The sequence below is a fragment of the Symphalangus syndactylus genome, chromosome 7 (genome assembly GCF_028878055.3).
Source record: "Symphalangus syndactylus isolate Jambi chromosome 7, NHGRI_mSymSyn1-v2.1_pri, whole genome shotgun sequence".
NCBI classification, from domain to species: Eukaryota; Metazoa; Chordata; class Mammalia; order Primates; family Hylobatidae; genus Symphalangus; species Symphalangus syndactylus.
The window spans coordinates 63,831,573-63,853,653 of NC_072429.2; the positions used below are offsets into that span (position 1 = coordinate 63,831,573).

At 41.7% G+C, this 22,081-nt stretch overlaps 1 protein-coding gene across 2 annotated transcripts in view; it reads left to right on the plus strand.

The window, feature by feature from the left end:
* The window catches only part of ATP6V1H (ATPase H+ transporting V1 subunit H), a 136,440-nt gene extending 116,802 nt beyond the window's left edge, over nucleotides 1-19,638 (plus strand). For both annotated transcript variants that reach the window (XM_055286414.2, XM_055286416.2), the window contains one exon: nucleotides 19,284-19,638. In XM_055286414.2, coding sequence (XP_055142389.1) covers nucleotides 19,284-19,344 — 61 coding nt within the window. In that variant the 3' untranslated portion in view covers nucleotides 19,345-19,638. The remainder of the gene's footprint in view (nucleotides 1-19,283) is intronic.
* The last annotated feature ends 2,443 nt before the right edge of the window (nucleotides 19,639-22,081 follow it).

Here is a 22,081-nt window from a genome sequence, read left to right on the forward strand (position 1 = left end):
TCTGTGCCAAGTCAGCTACAGATGCCAGCCCGTTATCTGAGGTGATTTGTAAGGGTGGTCCAAATCTAGGAATAAGATCTCGGAGAAGCACACGGGTTACTCTACGAGCTTTTTCAGTTTGTATTGGATAAGCCTCCACCCACCCGGAGTAGGTACACACAAGAACTAGTAAATACTTGTTACCTCCACATTTTGGCATTTCTGTGAAGTCCACCTGGAGATCTTCAAAGGGGGCTTTTCCATAAGCTAGTATGCCGGGCAGAACGGCTGGACCTTTCCTCGCATTGCGCTGCTGGCAGGTAATACATTGCTGTGCCACTGTTTTGGCAAGGGCTGATAAATGTGAGATGTAGAATAACTGGCCTAACAACTTTTTAAGTGACTCTTGGCCTAGGTGGGTGGTCTCATGCACAGCCAGTACAACTGTGGCTTCTCGCAGTTGTGGCACAGCTATCCTTTTATCCAGTAACCGGATCTATCCTTCTTCTATTATTTGTCCTCCTTCTGTCTGGAAAAAGTCCTTTTTTTTCTTTAGAATAAGTAGGTACAAGGTCAGGTGCTTGAGGGAGAAAGGGGGCTGTGACTGACGCCCGGTAGCAGGTGATTGCAGCTTTCTGAGCCTCTGAGTCAGCCCAGGAGTTCCCTAAAGCAACTGTAGTGGAAGCTCGCTGGTGTCCCCTGCAGTGCATGACTGCCACCTTTTGGGGCCTCTACACTGCTTCTAATAGTTGCAAGATTTCTTGCTGATGTTTTATGTCTTTTCCTCCGGAGTTTAACAAGCCTTTTTCCTTGTATAATGCCCCATGTACTTGGAGGGTTAAGAAGGCATACCGAGAGTCAGTGTAGATGTTCACAGTCTTACCTACACTTAGTTCTAAAGCCTGAATTAAAGCAATGAGTTCATCCTTCTGGGCTGAAGTACCCTGGGACAGTGACTGGGCTTCAATGACAGTATCCGGGGTTACCACTCAATATCCCGCACATTTTTCTCCTTGTGGGTTGATGAAGCTGCTCCCATCCACATACAGCTCTCAGTCCACTGATGCCTAAGGCTGGTCCCAGAGGTCAGGTCTGCTAGAGTAAACTGAGTCTAGCACCTCTACACAGTTATGCTCGACAGAGCTTTCTGATACTGAGAGCAAGGTGGTGGGGTTCAGGATGTTACAAACTTCAGTGGTTGTGTGGGGATTTTCACAGAGCAAGCCTTGGTACTTGGTTAGTCTAGCATTCGTTAGCCAATGATGTCCTTTGGTATTCATTAAAGTCACCACAGCATTGGGGGGCTTTTATGTTCAGGTTTTGCCCAAGAGTCAGTTTATCTGCTTTTTGTTCTAGCAGGGCAGTTGCTGTTAAGGCCTTCAAACATGGGGGGCAACCTTTAGAAACCCCGCCTAGTTGTTTAGAGAGGTAGGCCACCAGCCTCGGCCAGGGCCCCACAGTCTGGGTCAAAACCTCAACTGCCATTTTTTTCTCTCTCTGACGCATATAGTGTAAATGGCTGTCAGGTCAGGCAGACCCAGGGCTAGGGCTGACATGAGTTTCTCTTTTAACTCACAGAAGGCTTGCTGCTATTGAGACCCCTATTCAAAAGGTTCCTGGTCGCCTCCCTTTGTGACTTGGTACAGAGGTTTGGCCAGTACTGCCAAGTTTGGGATCCATAACCTGCAGAACCCCACAGCTCCTAAGAATTGTCTCACCTGCCCTCTGGTCCTAGGCTCCGGTAGGTTGCAAATGACCTGCTTTCTTTCTGTTCCTAGACTGTGCTCCCCCTGTCGGATGGTAAATCCTAGGTAGTGTACCTGCTGTCTGCAGATCTGAGCTTTCTTTTTGGACACCTTATACCCACAGTCCTCCAGGTGCCACAGCAGGCCATCTGTTCCTTTGGCGCACCCGACTGCTATGGGGTGTCCCAGCAGGAGGTCGTTGACACACTGGAGCAACACACAGCCTAGGTCTCTGGCAGGAAACTTCTGCAGGTCTTGAGCCAGGGCCTCCCCGAAGATAGTAGGGGAGTTCTTGAACCTTTGGGGAAGCCAGGTCCAAGTGTACTGAGTGGAGACACCTGACCCTGGATCTTCCCACTGGAAAGCAAACAATTTCTGGCTCTCAGGAGCTAGTCTGATGCTAAAGAAAGCGTCCTTCAAGTCCAGGCGGGTGAACCAACTGTCCTCAGTACATGAGCAGCTGGCGGCAGTCAGCCTAAGTAGGGTTATGAGTCTGGGTAATAGTTTAGAGCAAATTAATTAAGGCTTGAGGCTTTTTAGTGTAAGATGGGGTATTCTTTCAATTGAGGAGATCAGCAGAGGTGAAGGGTTGATACACAAAGGCACACTTTTCTACCATATGCCCGTCCTTGTCTACCCCAGTATATCACTGCTCCGTCAGGGGCATTTGCATAGCTCGAGCACGGCCAGATTTGAGACTGCCCGCTTGACTATCTTAACTTCCTTCCCTGGCCTCTCGAGGCTCTGATCCTCCCCTTCGAGGTGAGACCTGGGGCGTGTTAGCTCCTGAACCTGGTTCCTGGGGGCGCTGTTGGCCTCGGTAAAGCAGGGGTAGGCTTGGACATATGGAGGGAGAATTTCTGTTACCTCTGGCGGCTCCTGCAAAACTGGTTTCTCTTGTTGTTTCTGGGATTTCTTCTTTTAATTCTGTGTCTGCTGGCGAAGCTGCTCTTTTACTTTTTTTTTTTTTTTGCAATAAGCTGTTAAACAGGGCTGGATCTATGCTGGTTTTGTCTGTATTATGTTTAACTATGAGTCAATATAAAGGAATTTGGTCTGGGTACACTGGCTGCCCTCCGACCCCGTCACCACCTGAAATACATGGCCAATTGTTCCCTGTCCGTAGTTCTTTCTGTTGGTCATCCATCACCAAAAGAGGGCAATTCTAATTTACATTCACAGAGAGTTCTCAACCTGTGGGGGTTTAAATTAACTCCATAATCCCCTGCAAAACCTTTTTTAAGGTTCTGTAACATGCACTTTAATAGAGTAAGTTTTGGATGTTTTGATGACTTTTTTCTTTTTTTTATATGTATGTATATTTTTTAACATAGTTCCTAGCGGAGTGGGCTTACTTTCTGTCTAACTTATTTTTTTATTTTTATTTTTTGAGACAAAACAACACTCACACTACAAGAAGGAAAGGGTAAAAGGTCACTCACTTGTCTAATTCACACTAAATCAAAATTAAAACCAAAGCCAAAGTGTTGATAAAGGCACGCCTGTTCATCAAGCAGTTCAAGCCAAGTCAAAATCAAACCCAAAACCAAAGTGCCAATAAAGGCACACTGTGGGTGATCAGGCCACGCTTCCACTGAAATGGAGTGGGCAAGTTCCTAAGACCAGTCTTACCATATTCCAGATGTCCAACTCCAAGCATCAGTTCCTTCCCAGTGTTCAGCCACTGTGTTGATCCTCCGCGGGGGACTGCCGTGCACCGCTCTGATGAGGTATTCCACCGGGACAAATGCCTACCCCGGAGCGCTCTCAGGATCTGCATCACTCAAGCTGGCTGGAGTCCCCCCTAGGGATGCTCCAGAGGGCAGGCCTAAGCCACCTAAGGGACTACCTCTACCATCTGTTAATTACCTCTCTTCCCAGTCAGGGAACCAAGAAATGTAGCAGGATGAGCTGCAGACAAAACCTCTCTGACACCAGGTTAAAGAAGGAAGTGGCTTTATTCGGCCGGGAGCTTCAGCAGACTTGCGTCCCAAAACCGAGCTCCCCGAGAGAGAAATGCCTGCCCTTTTAAGGGCTTACAGCTCTAAGGGGGTCCATGTGAAAGGGTCGTGATCAATTGAGCAAGCATGGGGTACGTGGCTGGGGCTGCATGCATCATTAATCAAGACGGAACAGAACAGAACAGAAAGTTTCACAATGCTTCCTTATACAATGCCTGGAATCTATAGATAATACAGCGGTTAGGTCAGGGGTTGATTTTTAACTACCAGACCAGGCCTGGGGTGTGGCGCCAGGCTGTCTGACTATTGATCTCATTTTTGCCTTTCTTTAGCTTTTACTTCCTCTTTCTTTTTCTGAGATATGAGACAGTAAGAGAGGTGGTCTCCTTCCTTATCGTGAGAGCTGTGACAGAAGTGTATGTAGGGAACAGGCGGATCTGGCAGTGCTAGAGGTGTTAAGGGTTAAGGAGTGATTTGGTGGGGATGTGGCTGGGGTACCAGGAGGACTTCAGGCAAAGGCGCCCTGTGAGCACGCTGTGTGTAGGGAGTCACAGCAGTGTTGTCAGAAGTGGAACTGGGATTCTAGCAGTAGTGGAACTAACACCAGAAGGCATCCTTTGAAGTCGCGTGAAGGCTTAATAAAATTATGGTCACCTGAATGTTAATTTTTACTTCTTTTTGGATTTTTATTTTAATAAGCAAGGGGTTTATCTTTCTCATGTCACGTGGACTGTGGATGTCAGTGAGTCCAGAGCCCAACAAAATCATGAAAGAGCCAGAGTCCTTCACCCTACTGCTCCCCTCCCCACAGTATCACGCTGTCGTCCTCCTGGTTGAGGTGGAAAAGGGAAGAGTGGAAAGAAAAAATTGTTCTCATGAGTCTTTGTTTTTGAGTTTTTTAATTGGAAAGAATTTTAACTACTGAAAAGCTGCTTTCATCTGTAGTCACCAGCTTTGGCATTATGCTACATTTGTATATGTTCTCTTTCTCTTTCTTTCTGAGCTGCTTGAGAATAAGTGGCAGACATTATGACCCTGCAGCCCTGAATACGTGGGCACGGATCTCCTCAGAAGTAGGATGTTGTCTTACGTAACTGAGGTCCATTGATACAGTATATAGTGCGTACTCGGACTCATGGTTTTGGTAAAATTGATTCTTAAATGATAATTTAAAAAGCTTTGCGATATTTTAATAAATTCAAGAAGCTATAACTTAAGAAATAATGTAAATGATCTAATTATAGAAACAAGTTAGCCACTAGAAGATCCATCAGAACAAAACAGTAATGTAATTGATACTGCTAGTGAGAATACCTTAGTTGAACTAAGTCTAAACATGTTTTTCTTGTTCTTCTCCAAGAACAGTTTGTTTACAAGAAACAAATACCTACCGAAGTTAGCTTAAATATAAGGAGACATGTGACAAGGATATCAGGTGGCTCACAGAATCTAAGTTAAGTGAAGTCACACAATCCACTGAAACTGGAGACCAGAAAGCTGGCGGGAAGCGAGGCAGGCAGCAGTGTTTTCCACCTCCCATTCTCGCATGGTTTCTACATGCATAGCCAGACTGCTCACTTCTTCTCTGTAGACTGCTTTTCCTGCCCAAGACCCTGTCATGATTACTCTAGAGGCGCAGGCTGAGCTGTGTCATCATGATGTTCTAGCTCAGCGTTCCACATCAGCTGGTATGGCTTGGGTATGCCCTTCCAAATTCCTGGGTGCAGGAAGCTTCCTTGCTTCCTGCCTGGCCTGTTCATTGGCTGGTTGTCTCCCCTTTACCTGCTGAGTGAAGCCAGAGTGGGAGGATGACCTGGACTAGTACAGTGCCTGAGGTCCATTCCTCAGAGGACTTTGAAGGACTTCCACAGAGCTGCGGCTGGACTTTCTGCCCTGTCTGCAGGGCAGTTCTCCTGGTGGCCTTGGACAGACCCAATTCTGTCTCCTTTCTCACTTGTAGTTTACAAGAATAACTGTAGATATGCCGGGAATGTAATATCCCCAGATAGGGAAGGACAGCCTAGAATAGCCTGGGCTCCATTCCACACTTCCTTCCACAGTCCTTCCTCCCCACAGCAGGGTGAGCTTCAGCACGTTAGCCCAGCACATCGTGTCGCCTCCAGGGTGTAAAACTCAGAGTGGGCTACTTCCTGGGGTCTTTCAGCTGCCTTGCAAGTGAGGCATGCACAGATGAGACTTCATCTGCCCTGGGCTGCTTTCTTGCACGTTGGGGGACTGGCTTGCCATGGATCCCAGGCCTCTGTTCCTTGCTACCTATCTGTAAGTAATAAATCTGCTTCATATAGCCTCTTGTGTGTGGGTGTTCTGTTTCTACAAATTCAGCCAAGTTGGTAACCAGTGCACAGTGAACCTGTTTCATATTTTCTTCTTCCTCTCTTCCAAAATATCAACTTCACTTTTTTCTGGTCTAGTTGTCCTAATTTTAAAGACAAAAAGTATAACTTAAAAAAACACAACACAACAACTGGGCTGGCCAAAAAAAACATGTGGTGCTAGTCTCTTACGTTTGATGTGGGGAGGTTTGAGGAGGGCAGCTGCTCCGGCCCAAAGGTTTTCAGCCTCTGCCCTCAAATCTCCAGCTGTCAGTCATCAGCCAAGAGCGGAACTGGAACCACAAGACTAATTGTATTAATTATTAATTTGTTCATTAAAGGTTTATTGAGCACTTGTTTTGTGTCCGGTCCTGTTCTAGGCTATGGTGATGTACGTTTCTGCCCTCACGGAGCTAGAGACTGTTAGTGGGAGGATCGACAAGTACAGAAAATGACAGCACAGTGTGTTGCGTGCTTAGATAGGACTGAGCTCTGCATCCCTTGGGGAAGGATGAGTGAATCGTTTATCTTGGTTCTGGTGAAATCAGGACTGTCTTCCTGGAGGCAGGCGGCCTGTGCTGAGGCCTTAAGCAGGAGCTGACCCATGTGATGAGGAGGAGGAGGACGGGGCTTTGTGCTTTGCTGGCCCTCTGTTAGCTCACATTTGGTGCCCACCTCAAGGTAGCACCTAACAAATACTGTCGAGTGGATGGCGTTGCCAGAAGGGACAAAGCAGGGGATCTGCATGGAATTCTGTTGCCTAGAGGAGCACAGCCCAGTGAAATTGTAATGCGAGCGACACAGGAGAAATGTAAAAATTTCAAGTAGCCATATTTTGAAAAGTTAAAAAAAGTGAAGTTTTAATATTTTATTTCACCCAATATTTCTATGTTATTTCACGAGTAATCGGTGTAAAATTTTCTAATGAGATATTTTCCATTTTTTTCACACTGAGTCTGAAAAATCTGGCAAGTGTTTCACACTCAGCACAGCTCAGTCTGCATGTGCCCCCTTCCTGGGGGCTCAGTAGCCACCCATGCCGAGTGGCTCTTGGCCCCTGTAAGGCTGAGGATGGAGGCTGAAGGGGTGAGTTGGGAGAGATGTGGCTGCTGAGGTAGGGGAGCCTTCCTTGTCACATTAAGGAGTGTGGACATTTTCCCAGAATAATGGAAGCAATTAGAGGACTGAACAGGAAGAAGGCTACCGTGAAAAGGCTTGTGTTTGACATCACCCTGCCTGCCGCGTGGCAAGTTTAGAGGCAAGGAAAACAGGTGGGAACTCTTAGATCACTCTGGAGATGAGGCAGTTGTTCCCTAGGTAATAATGGTGATAGCAAGGACAGAGGAAAGAAGACCAGTTTTTTTAGTTATGAAAAATATGGAAGTGACAGGACTTAATGATTGCATGGAGCTGGTGGCGAATGAGTCACATCAAGATTGGCAGTCCGGCTTCCGACCTGCAGCGGATGTGTTCCATTGACTCACAGAGGAATGTAGATGGAGGAACAGGATTGGGGTGGCACTGAGGAGTTCATTTTTTAGACACATTGAATTTTATGTTTCTGCGTTCTAGCCAAGGAGAAATTCAAAAGCTGGAAATATAGGTTTGGAGTTCAGGAGTAAGATGTAAGCTAGAGTGAGATATTTAAGGTAATCAGTGGAGTGAGAGTGGAAGTCGTGGGAAGGGGATGAGATTACCTGAAAAAGCGTGTATAGAACAGGAGCTTTTCAGTGGGGAGGTTTTGGATTAACTCCCTGAAATTGTATGCAGTAGGGGAAGAGCCCATGCTTTCCACAGGAGTCTCAAAGAGCTGTGTGATCCAAGAAAGGCTAAGAACCACCTGCTGCCATGGACTCTGACAAAACATGGAATGGGCTGACAGAAGAGGAGTAGATTTTACCCAGGGAGGGTGGGGTGGTAGCAGTTAAGACTTTAACTGCTTAACTCTAAGGAGAACTGGCTAGAAAATTAGGTGAAAACCAGGAACATGTGCTGTTAGGGAAGGAAAGGAAAACGAGTATATTTCAGGAAGGATGGAGTAGTGGTGAGCAGTGTAAAATAAGCGGAGAGGACGAGGAAGGGAGGACTGAAAAGTATGCAGTGGGTGCGGCAGCAAGAAGGCCATTGGCCACCTGGGCCAGGTAATTGATGGAGGCAAGGCCCTGAAGAGCCAGGATGGGATGGTTACTTAGGGAAAGTAACCAGGTGGGACTGTCTACCATTAAAAGTGTAGAAAACTTTCCTGCCAATACTCCTTCTACTAGTGAGACCAAAACATCTGTCCAGAGTAGCTCAGATCGACTAACTTAGCAAATACATATTTATTGAAAGGAATTGCTAATTCAGGGGTGGAGTGAGGTGTCCAATTCATGCTGAATAAATGTTTTCCTCATAACTAAAGATTTGACTTGTTATGGTCCAAACTTGTGGTTTGGGAGTGGAAGTGGGGCTAGATAGTGGGGAGGAAGCAGAACCATTCTTTAAACATGGTCAGAGTATTCCGTGGTCTTTCTCTATGATCTTGTGTGCCACAGATAGCAGGAGGGAGCGGAGGGAGATAGTCCTATTTCAGATGATGGGAGGGAAGAGAATTAGCATTATTGAGGCACTAACAAGGGATGTTATCTTTTGAATCTTTACACATCTCTACAGTAGATGGGTAGATGTTCTCCTGTTTAGAGATACTTCTGTTTTTTATGCCTTAGGGTTTCAAATATACAGAATGAACTTGGTGGTGATAGAATATATTTGTTGTTTGAATCTCTGTTCTTCAAATAATTTTCTGAAGTTCCTCTGGGTAACAGGGTAGAATAGTGTCTATTCAGAACTTGATAGTCATGATTTACTTTAATCTTGTTGAAACCTTGTTGAAATGTCTGTCAAAATCAAAAATTTTAAGTATCTTAGATTTAAAATATTATATATTTAAAAAAATTGTTACTGTATAAGAATAGTCTTTTCATATTGTGGCAGCTAAGGACCAGTTAGTTTCCTGAAATAAATTTTTAATTTGAAGCTTTAAGGGAAAAAAGCTTCCAACTTGGAAAAAATTGTTAGAAATTATTTTGCCATTATGTCATGTTAAATGAGAGCAAATATAAAGTATGGGTATATAATCAAGGTTGATTATTAAATATAAAAGTAAATGTATAGGGATGTCTATAGAGATTATTTACTGTCGTTGAAAGTGTTCTTATTTGCGGCATAGCACTAGAAAGTAACAACTTTTTCAAAGAATAGGTAACTATTAGTGTGGCTTGTATTAATGTTTTTTAATGGAATAATCTTTGGATAGTTTTGAGTATAAGTTGTGGTCTAAAATGTTTAAAACAGAATTTTGATTTATTTTACATTTTGCTAATTAAAAATTTTGCCTAGTTTTTTCCCACTAAATGATTTCTTGTCAATGGTCAGTGCCCTTCAGACCAAATTGTTCATATATTATGCTTTTAGGAACATCATTAACATGCAGTTTGAAACTCAGAGCTCTTTATGAAGGAGAACATACAAGCAAGTCATCATACTCTGGCATTTTTCTCCCAGCTGTTTTTGTCTGTCTCCCTCTCCTTTCTTCCTTCTCTTTGTTTAAATTGTGCTAATCTCCCAGTTGGGGTAGATGATAGTATTATGTGGTCCTAATGTATTTTAACCTTGCTGACTGTCTTTTTGGGTACTCAAGATTTTCTCTGTCGTATGTTGCTAAACTTTATTTTGTTGGTTCTGGCCTGATATCACAATCTGCCTTTCCGCACATCTCTGTGTAAGGGAATTAGATGGGGCATCCTAGATGACAGATGAGCTGTCAGGTGGAAATTGAGTCAAGACTGCTGCATGCTCAGACAAACCACTAAGCAAAGTGTCTTTATCCATTTTCTGATGCTTGTAATAGAATACCTGAAACTGGGTAATGTCTAAAGAAAAGGAATTTATTTCTTACAGTTATGGAGTTTGAGAAGTCAAGGTTGAGGGGCTGCATCTGTTGAGGGCCTTCTTGTTGGTGAGGACTCTGTAGAGTCCCGAGGTGGCACAGGCGTCACATGGCCAGGGGGCTGAGCGCCTGCTCATGCTAGCTCAGGTCTCTCTTCCTCTTCTAATAAAGCCACAGTCCCACTCTCATGATAACTCGTTAATCTGTTAATTCATGAATGGATTAATCTGCTCATGAGGGCAGAGCTCTCATGACCCAGTCACCTCTTTAAGGCTCCTTCTCTCAAGATTGCCACGTTGGGGATTAAATTTCAACATGAGTTTTGAAGGGGACAGATACTCAAACCATAGCAGAAAGTTTCAGAATTCCAATGTTTGGGAAAAAATATTACTTCTATTGTCATATGTCTAGATTTATTTAAGTTTGTAGGTAAGCTGTTACCTAAATATATTTTAAATCCAGGTTGACTGATCTAGTCACATATACTTGCATTAAAGCCAGTGTATATCTAGTATAGGTGCTGTTTTTTTTTTTTTCTTCCAGACAAGGGTATGTCTCAAGGATAGTTACTTTTGTTCAAGAGAACAGTAATTGGAAGGATAGGTTCATCTAATGATGTAACAGAAACCCCAAATACCATGACTTAAATAAGAGAGAGATTTGTTTTTATCTTACATCCAGGGGTGGGCTAGGCAGACCAGAACTAGACATGCGCGGAGATGCAGGCTTCTTCAGCTCAGCACATTGCCATCCCTGGGGCGTGGCCTCGTCCTCTTGGCTGTTGGGGTGGGGTGGGGAGGAGGTGGGAGGAGGGAGGGATGTTCCAGGCCATGGGGAGGCTCCTGGAAGTTGCCCCTCAACACTTCCACGTTATACCATATGGCCATTACTCAGTCTTCTGGCCGTATGTAGCTGCAAAGGAACTGGGAAATGAAATCTTTCCCCTGATAGGCTATGTGGCCTACTAAGATGAAAGGGTTCTGTTATTGAGGAAGAAGGAGAGAAAAAGGATATTGGGGAACATTAGCAATCTCTTCCCCAGGAGTTATAAATCTATACTCGTCTGTACTACATTATAAATAATTGCTTTGATTTTAATTCTTAGGTTTTGGGGGGCCATATGACCTACCCCAATGGCAGATAATTCAGAATGCTGTGGTTGTGCTTGGGTTTCCGGACCTTTTAATGCCCTTCTTCCTTTCAGAGTTTGAGAAAAGTCTTGTGATCCCTTGTTTGTAGGTTTTTGAAAGTTAATATTTGGTAATTCGGATGGCATAAGCATCACCCAGGATTTTTGTTTTAATGTTTGAAATGTTTTAAGAAATTAAAAAAACTGAAATAGTTATACTACTTTTATTAGCTTACTTAGAAAATAGTAAATTGTAGATTACATTTAAATGAAATTTAATTTAATTTAAAAACTGGTTTTTGGCAGAGGGGGTTGGTGATAGGTCCATTCATCACCTACTTGTAAAGTTTATATTGGATCTACAAATTTAAACAAGTCTAACTTTTCTGTTTACTGTTTTGGGTAAAGCTAGAGCTAGATGGTTCATCCCACAGTGAGGCAGCAAGCGCATGCTGCGTTGTGACCCCATGGGAAGGACTCACGGCCACATGACCATGTGGAGAGCAGGCTTAGGCCCAGGAGGGTTCTGGGCAGAGAGGAGATGGGGACTGTGAACAGAAGGAGGAAGTGCGGGGGAGAGCTGTGCATGCAAACACATCCAGGTAGGGAGATCCTCACCCAGCTGGGGAATTACCAGACAGCTGGAGTCTGTTATGAAGCCAAAATAAAGTTGGAGACGTGCATAGTGGCCACATCACGATAAACCATCTTTGCCTTGATGTTCTGAATTATTTCTTGAAGGCTGTGGAAAACCACCGAGGGGTAAAATAACAGTGTCATTTTAGCAAGGCCATTTTAGAGACAGTGGTTGTGGGGAGGGTACTGGATTTTGGATTGTAAAAGACTAGAGGGAAAAGACCAGTAAGGAGGCTGCAGATCCGATCCAGCCATGGTGAGAGGTGGGATCAGGGGTGAGGAGAGTGGGAGATATTCAGTATATGGAGGAGAGAGGATCTGTGAGACCTGGATACCAGTTGGATGTGGAGGAGAAATCAGAGGGAGGAGGCCAACAACTTCCCAGGTTTATCCTTGACATTCTTAGTTACCAAACAAAATCACACACACAAATCAAAAACTTCTATATAGTGTGCCAAAGTTGTATAATCTCCTTTATTCTTTAAATAGCTCTGAGACTCATTTCAGGTGATTATAACTCATATTGAAGAAACATCTGGCCCACGTGTTGTGGTTTGTTTTAGTTTTTGCATATCTTGTGGGAAAATGGATTCTCTAAAGAATAATTTTGTAGGCTAGGAGATCCTTCAAGTATAATTATAAAGCTGATTTAATTCACTTTCTACTATGTATCATTAAAACATTGAACTAGTCTTCTAAAATATTGTTTCTTTACTGTGGATTTGGTTGAGCTTTTTTATGTTATACGCAGATTCTAATTAAAAATAACTTTAAATTTTGTTTGAGCAATTCCGCAGTTAGATTATGGAGTAGTTGGTAGGTTTAACTGCTGAAGACTTTGTCTCTACTGCTGTTGCAGCACGTTTTCCTTTAGGAGAAAGATGTTTCCAGGTCTGACTCTCCTGTAGGACTGTTCAACTACCGTTTATTCTACAATCATCGATCTCTTAGTATATACCAGGAACTGATCTGAAAACCGGAAGATGATAAATGGGACACCGTCTCCACTGTCATACACTCTCAGTCTTTCTAAATATAATTCAAGAAAAAGAGGTCTGCAATAAGTCTTAAATGTGGACTTTGCTTACATGCTATCTTTGTAATAAATAGAAAATAAACGTTCTTATTAGAAGTCCTCGTAACTGCACAGGCATTTCTCCCACACTGCACATTGCGTAACTGGATTTGTATGTAGTGCGGTTGGCTAGGGGCGTGCCCTGTGTTGTGCAGGTTGCTTTTGATTATAACTACTTGCTGATCAGGAACCAGCATTTAAAAGGTAAAGGAGTGTTTGCTGCCAACTCCAATGCTTTGAGTGGCTCAGTGCGTTGCCTGCCCATCATACCCACACGTTGGCAAAGCCATGAAGCACGGAAGATGCTGCCGATCGGTGACAGAGCTGGTAGTAGCAGGGGAAGAGGACAACTCTTGAGCATAGCCAGAGATAAAGAAACGCACACTTTGTTTAGTGGCATTTAGATTTTACAGCTTGTTAAAAAGAAAAAAAGATTTGATTAGTGGAATTCCTGTAGGAAGAAATAACTTTGTTATTGCAAATTTTACATAAATTGCTTTTAGAATACACTCTTTAATGCAATTTCTTTTAAATTGTACATTTTTGTTTCTTGGGACTACAACTCCTATAAATAGACTCTAGAATAGACTTTTAGAATCACTGTTCTCTTTTTTTTTTTCCTTTTTAATTTCATGGATCACCTCTTAGGGAGACTGCTAATCTGTTAGTCTTTGAATTTAGATGCTGTTAGAAAGTGCAGTGTCTAGTGATTATGAAAATATGTTTGAGAAAATAAATTGAGGATTTGCACTGTGATGTTCTTAATCTTTTTTATTCTCCCAGCTATACAATAATATGTCGCCAGCCAGTGAGAGGTAGAATAATGTACCATGAGGTAGTACTATTAGTCGTTAAAACTGTGAATTTTGAAATTAGACTTGGTACCAGTACACTCCCCACTAATCTAGTTGTCCTAACCTTACAACATGTCAGTTATCATTGCTAAACTCGAGTTACATATCTATAGATGGGGCTTATCTGTACCTTTATGGGCATTCTTGTGAAGAGTACATAAGAAAATGTATGTCAAGCAGCTAGTGCAGTGCTTAGTAACTAGCAGGCACTAAAAAATGGTACATATTGTGATGTTAAATATTATTTTTCCTAGGCTGAGATAAAAATACTGTAGAAAGAGTTGGACTATATAGTACTTACTCTTGCAATTTAAATGTTTTTGTAAATTAGATACAGATGAGAGAGGGCACTGTGGTTTTTATATCGTTCAGTTGTTATGTAGGAAAAACAAAATTTGTTTTTTTTCAGTTCATAAAAACAAAGTTTGTGTTCAAAATTATGATAAAAGCCAGAGGAATCGCTAAATTTATAACTAAACTATAGTGAGTTAGCATTAAAGAAAGCGGAGCTATGTAAAATTATTGACGATTTATTTTTCCCCTTTACCAAATATAAATCTGTATTATAAACAACTATGAACTTTATATTTTCTAAGATAAATTGTGTTTATATATTTAGAAAAGAATAGTTTGTTAATGATTTATATTATACCAGCTTGTTTTCCGAAACAGGATAGGTAAAGATTAAGAAACATGTAATTATGACTCAGTTGTAGTTTTAATGATCATTATGACAAACCCACAGAAAGAAGTAGGCTATAGAATTCCAAGAACATTATGAGTTTAGTTATGAAAAATTTGCACACCAAAGGAAGACTAGAGAAAACAGTACAAAAATGCTGCTAACAGTGGGTTTTCTACTTGGCTTTGTGGACAGGCAAGGCCAAAAAAGGAAAATAAAAGAGACTTAGTAGTTTTCACTGATTAATATATTTGTCAGTAGAAAATCACTTTTTTCCTGTCACTAAATTACACAGCTGAAGTTACCATGTGTCAAGTTATATAGGTAAAGTTAGCATGTTGAAACACTATTATAGTCAGTGTCTTCAATTGCAGTTTTAAAGAAACATTTGTAATGTTTGAGTCTTTAAGCAACTAAATACATTGTGAAGGTAAGGCGTTTGATTAGAATGGGTAATGGTCTTCCTGTTGTTTGAAGAGTTACTATAGCTAAGTAAGTGCTTCCTAGTGCCCTAGCTCCTAACAGAATAGAACCTAGATAGTCAGTCACCTTCAGAATGCCCCCCGTCAAGCCTCAGCCGCCTCAGTGGTGCCTTGTGGGAAGTGGAAGTCAGTTTTTCAGTGCTTCTTCATCAGATGTAAACTCTTTTGCAGCAGTATGATCTCCTTTGTGAGCTGTTTATGTACTTGGGTTTTTAAAAAGGGGAGTAGGTTCTTAGACTCCCGTTTTTTCAGTTTCAGAGATGTTGAGATCCCAGGAGATTTCAGGTGTGGATGAAGTTAAAGAGAAGAAAAATATTGCACCTCACACATTTTGCATCTTAGGTAGCAGAAGCAAAGATTTAATGTCACATTCCTATAGATTGCTATTCAAGTCAGGCACCTTTTGACTGAATTATAGTTGAAATTTTATCATATTGATCTTCATATATAGAGAGAAAGGATGACTCAATACCCAGATTAATTCACAAAAGATCTTGCATCCTTTGTTCTAGATATATTATTATCCCCTGAGGTAAAATCTATACTAGTTTTTCCTTTTACCTGACAGTAGTGTAATTTTAACCTGAAGAAATTTTTCACACCCACTTGTTGTTTTCTAATCTATGAAAATAAGAAGTGTCTGCCTTCTGCACCTTTCGGAGCTCTTACTGGAAGCCAGGCAGCCCTGGAGTAGAATAGAACCAGAGCCCTGAGTAGGCGCTTTGCTTACTTTGCTCTTGGGCAAGTTAATGAAGTTTTCTGAGGCCCTGTTTCCTCTTTTGTAAAAGGGAGATGATATTAATAATACCCAGCTCACAGGGTGCTCTAAAATGAGAGGGGAGAATGTGTGGGTGTACCTGTGATAAAGCTTCCATGGTGGCTCGGAACGCGGTGCAGATGGCAACAGCTATCCTGTGTTCCCAGCTTCAGGCCCTCGATGCCAGGACCCCCTGTGCCTGGCACAGAGGATTCAGAGGCAGGCTTGTGTCCCCCAGTCTTGGGAATGTTTTCACTGACTACATAATGTCATTTGACATTCAGGGGAGCAAGCTATAATATTTGTAAGCTGGCCAGGTGCAGTGATCCTAGCACTTTGGGAGGCCAAGGCAGGCAGATCACGAGGTCAGGAGTTCGAGACCAGCCTGGCCAACATGGCAGAACCCCATCTCTACTAAAAATACAAAAATTAGCCGGGTATGGTGGTGCATGCCTGTAATCCCAGCTACTCGGGCGGATGAGGCAGGAGAATCACTTGAACCTGGGAGGCGGAGGTTGCAGTGAGCTGAGATCGCACCATTGCACTCCAGCCTGGGCAATAAAGTGAGACTCAGTCTCTAAAAAAAGAAAAATAAAATAAAATACATAAAAGCCAAGTTCGAAGGAGTAGATTTTCCCCAAAGTTTGTATAGGTTAGGTATTTTTAATACCCTTTTCAGTGGAGCCACAGTTCAGTTCCTCCTGGTATGTTAGCAAGCCATCTAACACCCCACATGCCATAACGAACAACAATTTCAAGAAAGCTTGAGGAGGAAATTGGATTCTTCTTTCCATGAGTCCTGTCTGGGCTCTTCTCTTGCTGGGCTTTTGGCCTTTTGACCTACAATACTCAAACCAGGCTCACAAAGTTCCACCTGGGGCCCCTGATGTGCAGGTTCTTAGTTGGACCCTTTTTCATATATATGAGTCCTTGTTCTTCCCCCAAATCCAAATTACATAAACTCTCAACTAGGTAGAAGAAAGGAGGTGCTGATTTTTCTATGTGTCACGTACTTAGGTCAGGAAGAAGTGGATGCCTCCGGGCTATCTTGTTGTACGAATAAACGAGAGTGAAAGCCTGGCCGGGTGTGGTGGCTCATGCCTGTAACCCCAGCACTTTAGGGGCTGAGGCAGGCATATCGCTAAAGCCCAGGAGTTAGCGTCCAGCCTGGGCAACATGACGAAACCCTGTCTCTACAAAAAATACAAAAATTAGCCAGGTATGGTGGTGAGCACCTGTAGTCCCAGCTTCTCAAGAGGCTGGGGTGGGAGGATGGCTTGAACCCAGGAGGTCAAGGCTGCAGTGAGCTGTGATCGCACCACTGCACTCCAGCCTGGGCAACGAAGCAAAATCCTGTCTCAAAAAAAAAAAAAAAATTGTGTAGGAGAGGATGTTACCTGTAATTTATATCTTTGACCAGGAAGACAAAAACGAGTGGAAGATGGTGGGGTGGAAGCCATGGCTGCATGTGTCTTTATGTTTTCTGCTGGAACAGCCCACCTGTGCTGGGTTTTACGGTCCTACTTTGGCCCCACTTCGAGTGTTTCTTTTGTGAAGAAATCAATTATCTTCACCACTTGTTGTCTGCTAAGTATTAGTGAAGTCTGATATGGGGAATGAACTACCCTCAGGCCTCTGGAAGGGATGGAGCAGGTGGGAGCCTGTCTGTGACCAGATGCACAGGACCCTTTGTGATAACTTACCAGTTCCCTGCCTGAGCTCCTGGAGGCTTTCCCGTACATTCTTACTAGTCATTTTTGGAAACTTCCATTTAGAACTTGGTCCTTGACATCAGTGCTTTAGGGAGAGAACTGCAGCTTACTGTCATTGAAGAGTGGCGCAGTGTCTTTGAGTACACTTTCAGAATGTTTTCTAAGGCTCCACACTAAAGAGTCTAAAATTGAAATATTTGAAGACCTCCTTAAAATCAAGCATATCTAACTTCAGGCTTGATTTCTCACATATATGTAGGAAAAATATATTTATAAGTTCTGGAAATTTGCCATAAATATTATTACCTCCACCACCAAGAAAACAAATCTGTGACAAATGCTCCCAAGTTGCAGGCATTCCCAGAGAAGCAGCATTGATAGTGACTGTAAACTCTTGTTTTTCCTGTCTAACAAAGATAATAGGATGGCTTCCCTTTCAGCCTTTGCATGAACTTCTGGTTGGAAATAAGATCCCATTGTCTAAATTATGTCAGCATAGTTCCTGGTAGCACAAGAATATTAAACACTTTAATGTGACATCCAAAATTAATGAGTCAGTTATAAGAACTTTCCTTGAAGGATGGAAAAGATCATAACCCATTTTCATGTCCTGGGATGCTTCATTCAGTCTCATGGTATTAAAAAATGAACAGCCTTTGGGTTGGGGGGGCGGTGCGTGACACTTTACGTGCAATGGGCCACCAGTTCCTCCTCCCTGCTACTCCGCCACTGCGTGACATTTGCTTCTCGTCCTCATTCCCAGTGCTTCTGTCTTTTCTGTCTTAAAATCTTTGCTGCTTTGGCCTAGGCGGCAGTAGCAGGGGAGAGCAGCGTAGGTGAAATGCTTGCCCTCTTCTGGACCACTGTGGAGAGAGGCGGAGTCATATTTACCTGTGTACATCGGTGGCCCCCAAAGGTGGTTTCTTGGCGATGCTCACACAGTTGATAGGCGATAGGCAAGAGACGATGGCATTGACAGTGTACCTGATGCTTGCAGCCCAGCCAGGGCCTCCATACCCAGCGCCTCCTAGAGCTCCCATGGGAATACCCGGGAGGTTATGGAGCTAGAATGTAAACCCATGTCTCTATTCCAAAACTCATGCTTTTTTATAAGAGGAAAACTTTTAAATAGTTTTTTCTTAAAAAGCCTCTTTTTCTTCTTCCTAATTGGTTCTAAAACAAAAGTTTGGGCAAGTGCCTCAAAGGAAAATAGGGACAAGATTGTTTTCTGTCCTGGAATTCACAGTGGTGTCTGTGTGTACTTTAGAGCTAAGTATGCACATACTGTGGGCACATGCTTATTTTCTGAATGAGAGTGCTCTAAAAGGATTGGGGACCACTGCTCTGAGCCCCAGTTGCCCCATCTGTGGAGTGAGTGCTGCTACTCAGCTCCTGGGATTGTTCTGTGGTTCTGGGCTGACCGTCTCTGTGTGGGCTTTAGACTGTGCTGGTGCAGAGTGAGTGCCCAGACCAGTAGCTCCTGATGGTGTGAGCACTCCCAATACTACTTTTGGTGATTTATTTTCACATACTCTTGTGTCATCCCAGCGTGAAGATACACATATTCTCTAACAGCAGGACATTTGTTTTTCATTTATGAGGTCATTCAGAATCGTAATTGAGGTGATTTTGAACTTCTTAGATTGCAGAAGTGGCAGTAGCAGTAAACAAGACCTTTATCTGAACAGGAAAGTAGTCTTTCCACAGGAAGTCATTACACTTCCTTGTAATCACCTGTTTGTGTAATCGTAATAACTTTACAAGTTATTCATAAAAATACAAGAATGACTAGTTTGTCTTTGTCATAACTTGTTTGTGTATGATACATGAAGTAGAATTCATACAGTACAAGTACTTTTGAAATTTGGAAAAGTTTAATTTTCTAGGACTTTTTTATTATTTTTGGATGTTAAAGTAAGTATATATGACAGTGCATAATGTATTTCAATTTTGGAAGTGATTCTTTGCTATTGAAATTCTCATTCTCCTTACTTCATTCTTATTTTTTAGGGAATACCTTGGCAAGCAGCTCCAATCCGAGCAGCCCCAGACCGCTGCTGCCCGAAGCTAAGCCTGCCTCTGGCCTTCCCCTCCACCTCAATGCAGAACCAGTAGTGGGAGCACTGTGTTTAGAGTTAAGAGTGAACACTGTTTGATTTTACTTGGAATTTCCTCTGTTATGTAGCTTTTCGCAATGCTAATTTCCAAACAACAACAACAGAAAAACATGTTTGCCTGTTAAGTTGTATAAAAGTAGGTGATTCTGTATTTAAAGAAAATATTACTGTTACATATACCGCTTGCAATTTCTGTATTTATTGTTCTGTGGAAATAAATATAGTTATTAAAGGATTCTCACTCCAAACATGGCCTCTCTCTTTACTTGGACTTTAAACAAAAGTCAACTGTTGTCCCTTTTCAAACCAAATTGGGAGAATTGTTGCAAAGTAGTGAATGGCAAATAAATGTTTTAAAATCTATCGATCTATGGATCTCTATCGATCTATGTCTCTATGCAGCTCTGTTCGTCTATATATCATCTGTGTATCTACACACACACACCCCGCAGCTATTAGTAATAGCACAACCTTAACATCTTAGTTTTTAACATGACACTGTGGTTCAAAAGATTTGCTTTTGGAGTTCAGTGAGAAGTTTCAGCGTTAGATTTATTTTCAATACTTTTATCCTTGGTTTTTAGTGCCTTAAGTTTGTTTTGTCTTAATACATTTTGGTTTAAGCATTGCCAGTATATATTTTATTCTCTTCCCTTTTGTTTCTAGAACCGCATCCCTTTAGCAGTACATATGTGGCATGCAGGCCTCCTCTGAGGCTTTTGTTTTTTAACCCCATCAGCTGATCTCTCTGGGTCTCATTTTTCATTCATTTTCATGTTTTTATTCCTAGCAGTTCTATGAATGTTGAGTAGATGTGCTAAAGCTAATAAAACATTTATTCTAGTAAGTTTTTTTTCCTATAGAAAGCCACTCGTAGAATCCATCTCCTGTTTAAGAATCAAAGATTGTTTCATTTTCAACATAGAACTCCTGTGGAAGAAATTAGTTAAAATGATGGACAAATTAGTCAGTGGGTTCATATGACTTGAATGATTTTCTTTAAAGGGGTTCATGTTTGCCAGAATAGAGGTAGTGTGATCAAACCAATTTTTTCTTTTACTAAAAGTTTAAAAATTGCTTATATGTAGTTTACTTTTAGAAACATGGAAAATCATTATATAGAACGTTTCTCATAGTAATTACAGATACTACATTAGCAGATCAGTTTTCATGTTAATATATTAATGTCAAAGTACAGAGAAAATAAAATTTTCTTAATAAAATTAAGTGCCTTAAAAGTTTTAGGATTTTAAGGCACTTAATTTCTAGAAGTCCTAGTAACCAGAGACATGGCCATCTTCTGAATTTTGTTAAGAATACATGGATTGTTTGGTGTCATAGTTTCTGATTTAGTTTCATTTTGCACAGCCCTATAGTTCTAAAGTAGAAATCAGTGACAATCATTCTTGCAGAAAGTATTAGTGCTTTAGTTCCTAAGAAGTGCTTTTGTACATGGGAAGCAATACTCCCATATAATCATGCCTTAGTTATTATCTTGTATATTAAAATTAATTCCCTCGAGGTACCTTTTTTCCATCTTAAACTTTTACACCCAACTTATAGAACATGTAACAATCGTGAAAGCAGTCACTTTCATTTTTCCTTTGCTTATCAATGTTTTTGATTAACATTCAATGCTTAAACCCTCCTTAAACTATAATACCACCTACATGTTCAGTTAAACTGCAAAAACCTAATGAAGCAGACTTATAATATGACAAACCAAATCTTAGAAATTACTTATGAGTCAAATACAGGTAACTTGACCTAGGGATACAGGTAGTAAAAATACTGTTAAGCATTTTTAAGCATCTTTAAATCAGCCTAAACAAAGAGCCCAGTTATTACAAAATGTGTTATTACACCTGTGTAAACACAATTTACACAATGTGATCAGTATAGGATTGTTGAGTTTCATTTTCTCTGTACTTTGACATTTTCCTTGGTTTCATAAGTCCTCACCTAAGCAAGACCAGGACCGGGCATTTCAGGCCAGCCACGGTTAATGGAGTAAAACTGCTGTGGATCACAGAACTGAGGGTGACACTTTGTGGTGACCACGTGAGGCTTTCACAGGGGCTAAACAACAAACCTTGAGACTGGCAGTCTTAGGACCTGGGTGTGACAATCCAGATGCTGGTGGGGTACATCATTTGTTTTTGTGGACAGTCTCCACCAGCCCCCGCCTTTTTTTTTTTTTTTTTTTTTTTGTCAGTTGAGTTAAAAGTCCATGCTCTTCGACTGGGTTTGAATCCGTCACCTACGTGTCTCTTTTTTGCAAGCCGGTATATGAGGGAGCTTTCTAAGTTCTTGGATATTGCTCATCTCAGTGATATATACAACCCTGAGTTAAGTGTTGTATGCCTTCTCCAATAAGAGGCAATTTCTCCCCTTTCTGTCTTAAAATCCTATTGTGTCTCATTGACCCTCTGTTCTCAATTTGTCAGGAATAATGTCACTAAAAATACACTGGGAAAAAAAGCAATGTAGAGTTGAGGTATTGTTTTATTGGGCTTTTTTGTTGACGGCATAATAGGTTATACAAAGTTTACCAGAAACCAAACTAAATAAACCAATTGCTAAAATATCCAATCTCAGCAGGTATACATAGTACCTTTTAAAAAGAAAACTTTTGATTTTTAGATTTTGAGAAGCATACAGACATTCTCATAAAAGGGAGAATGAAATTAT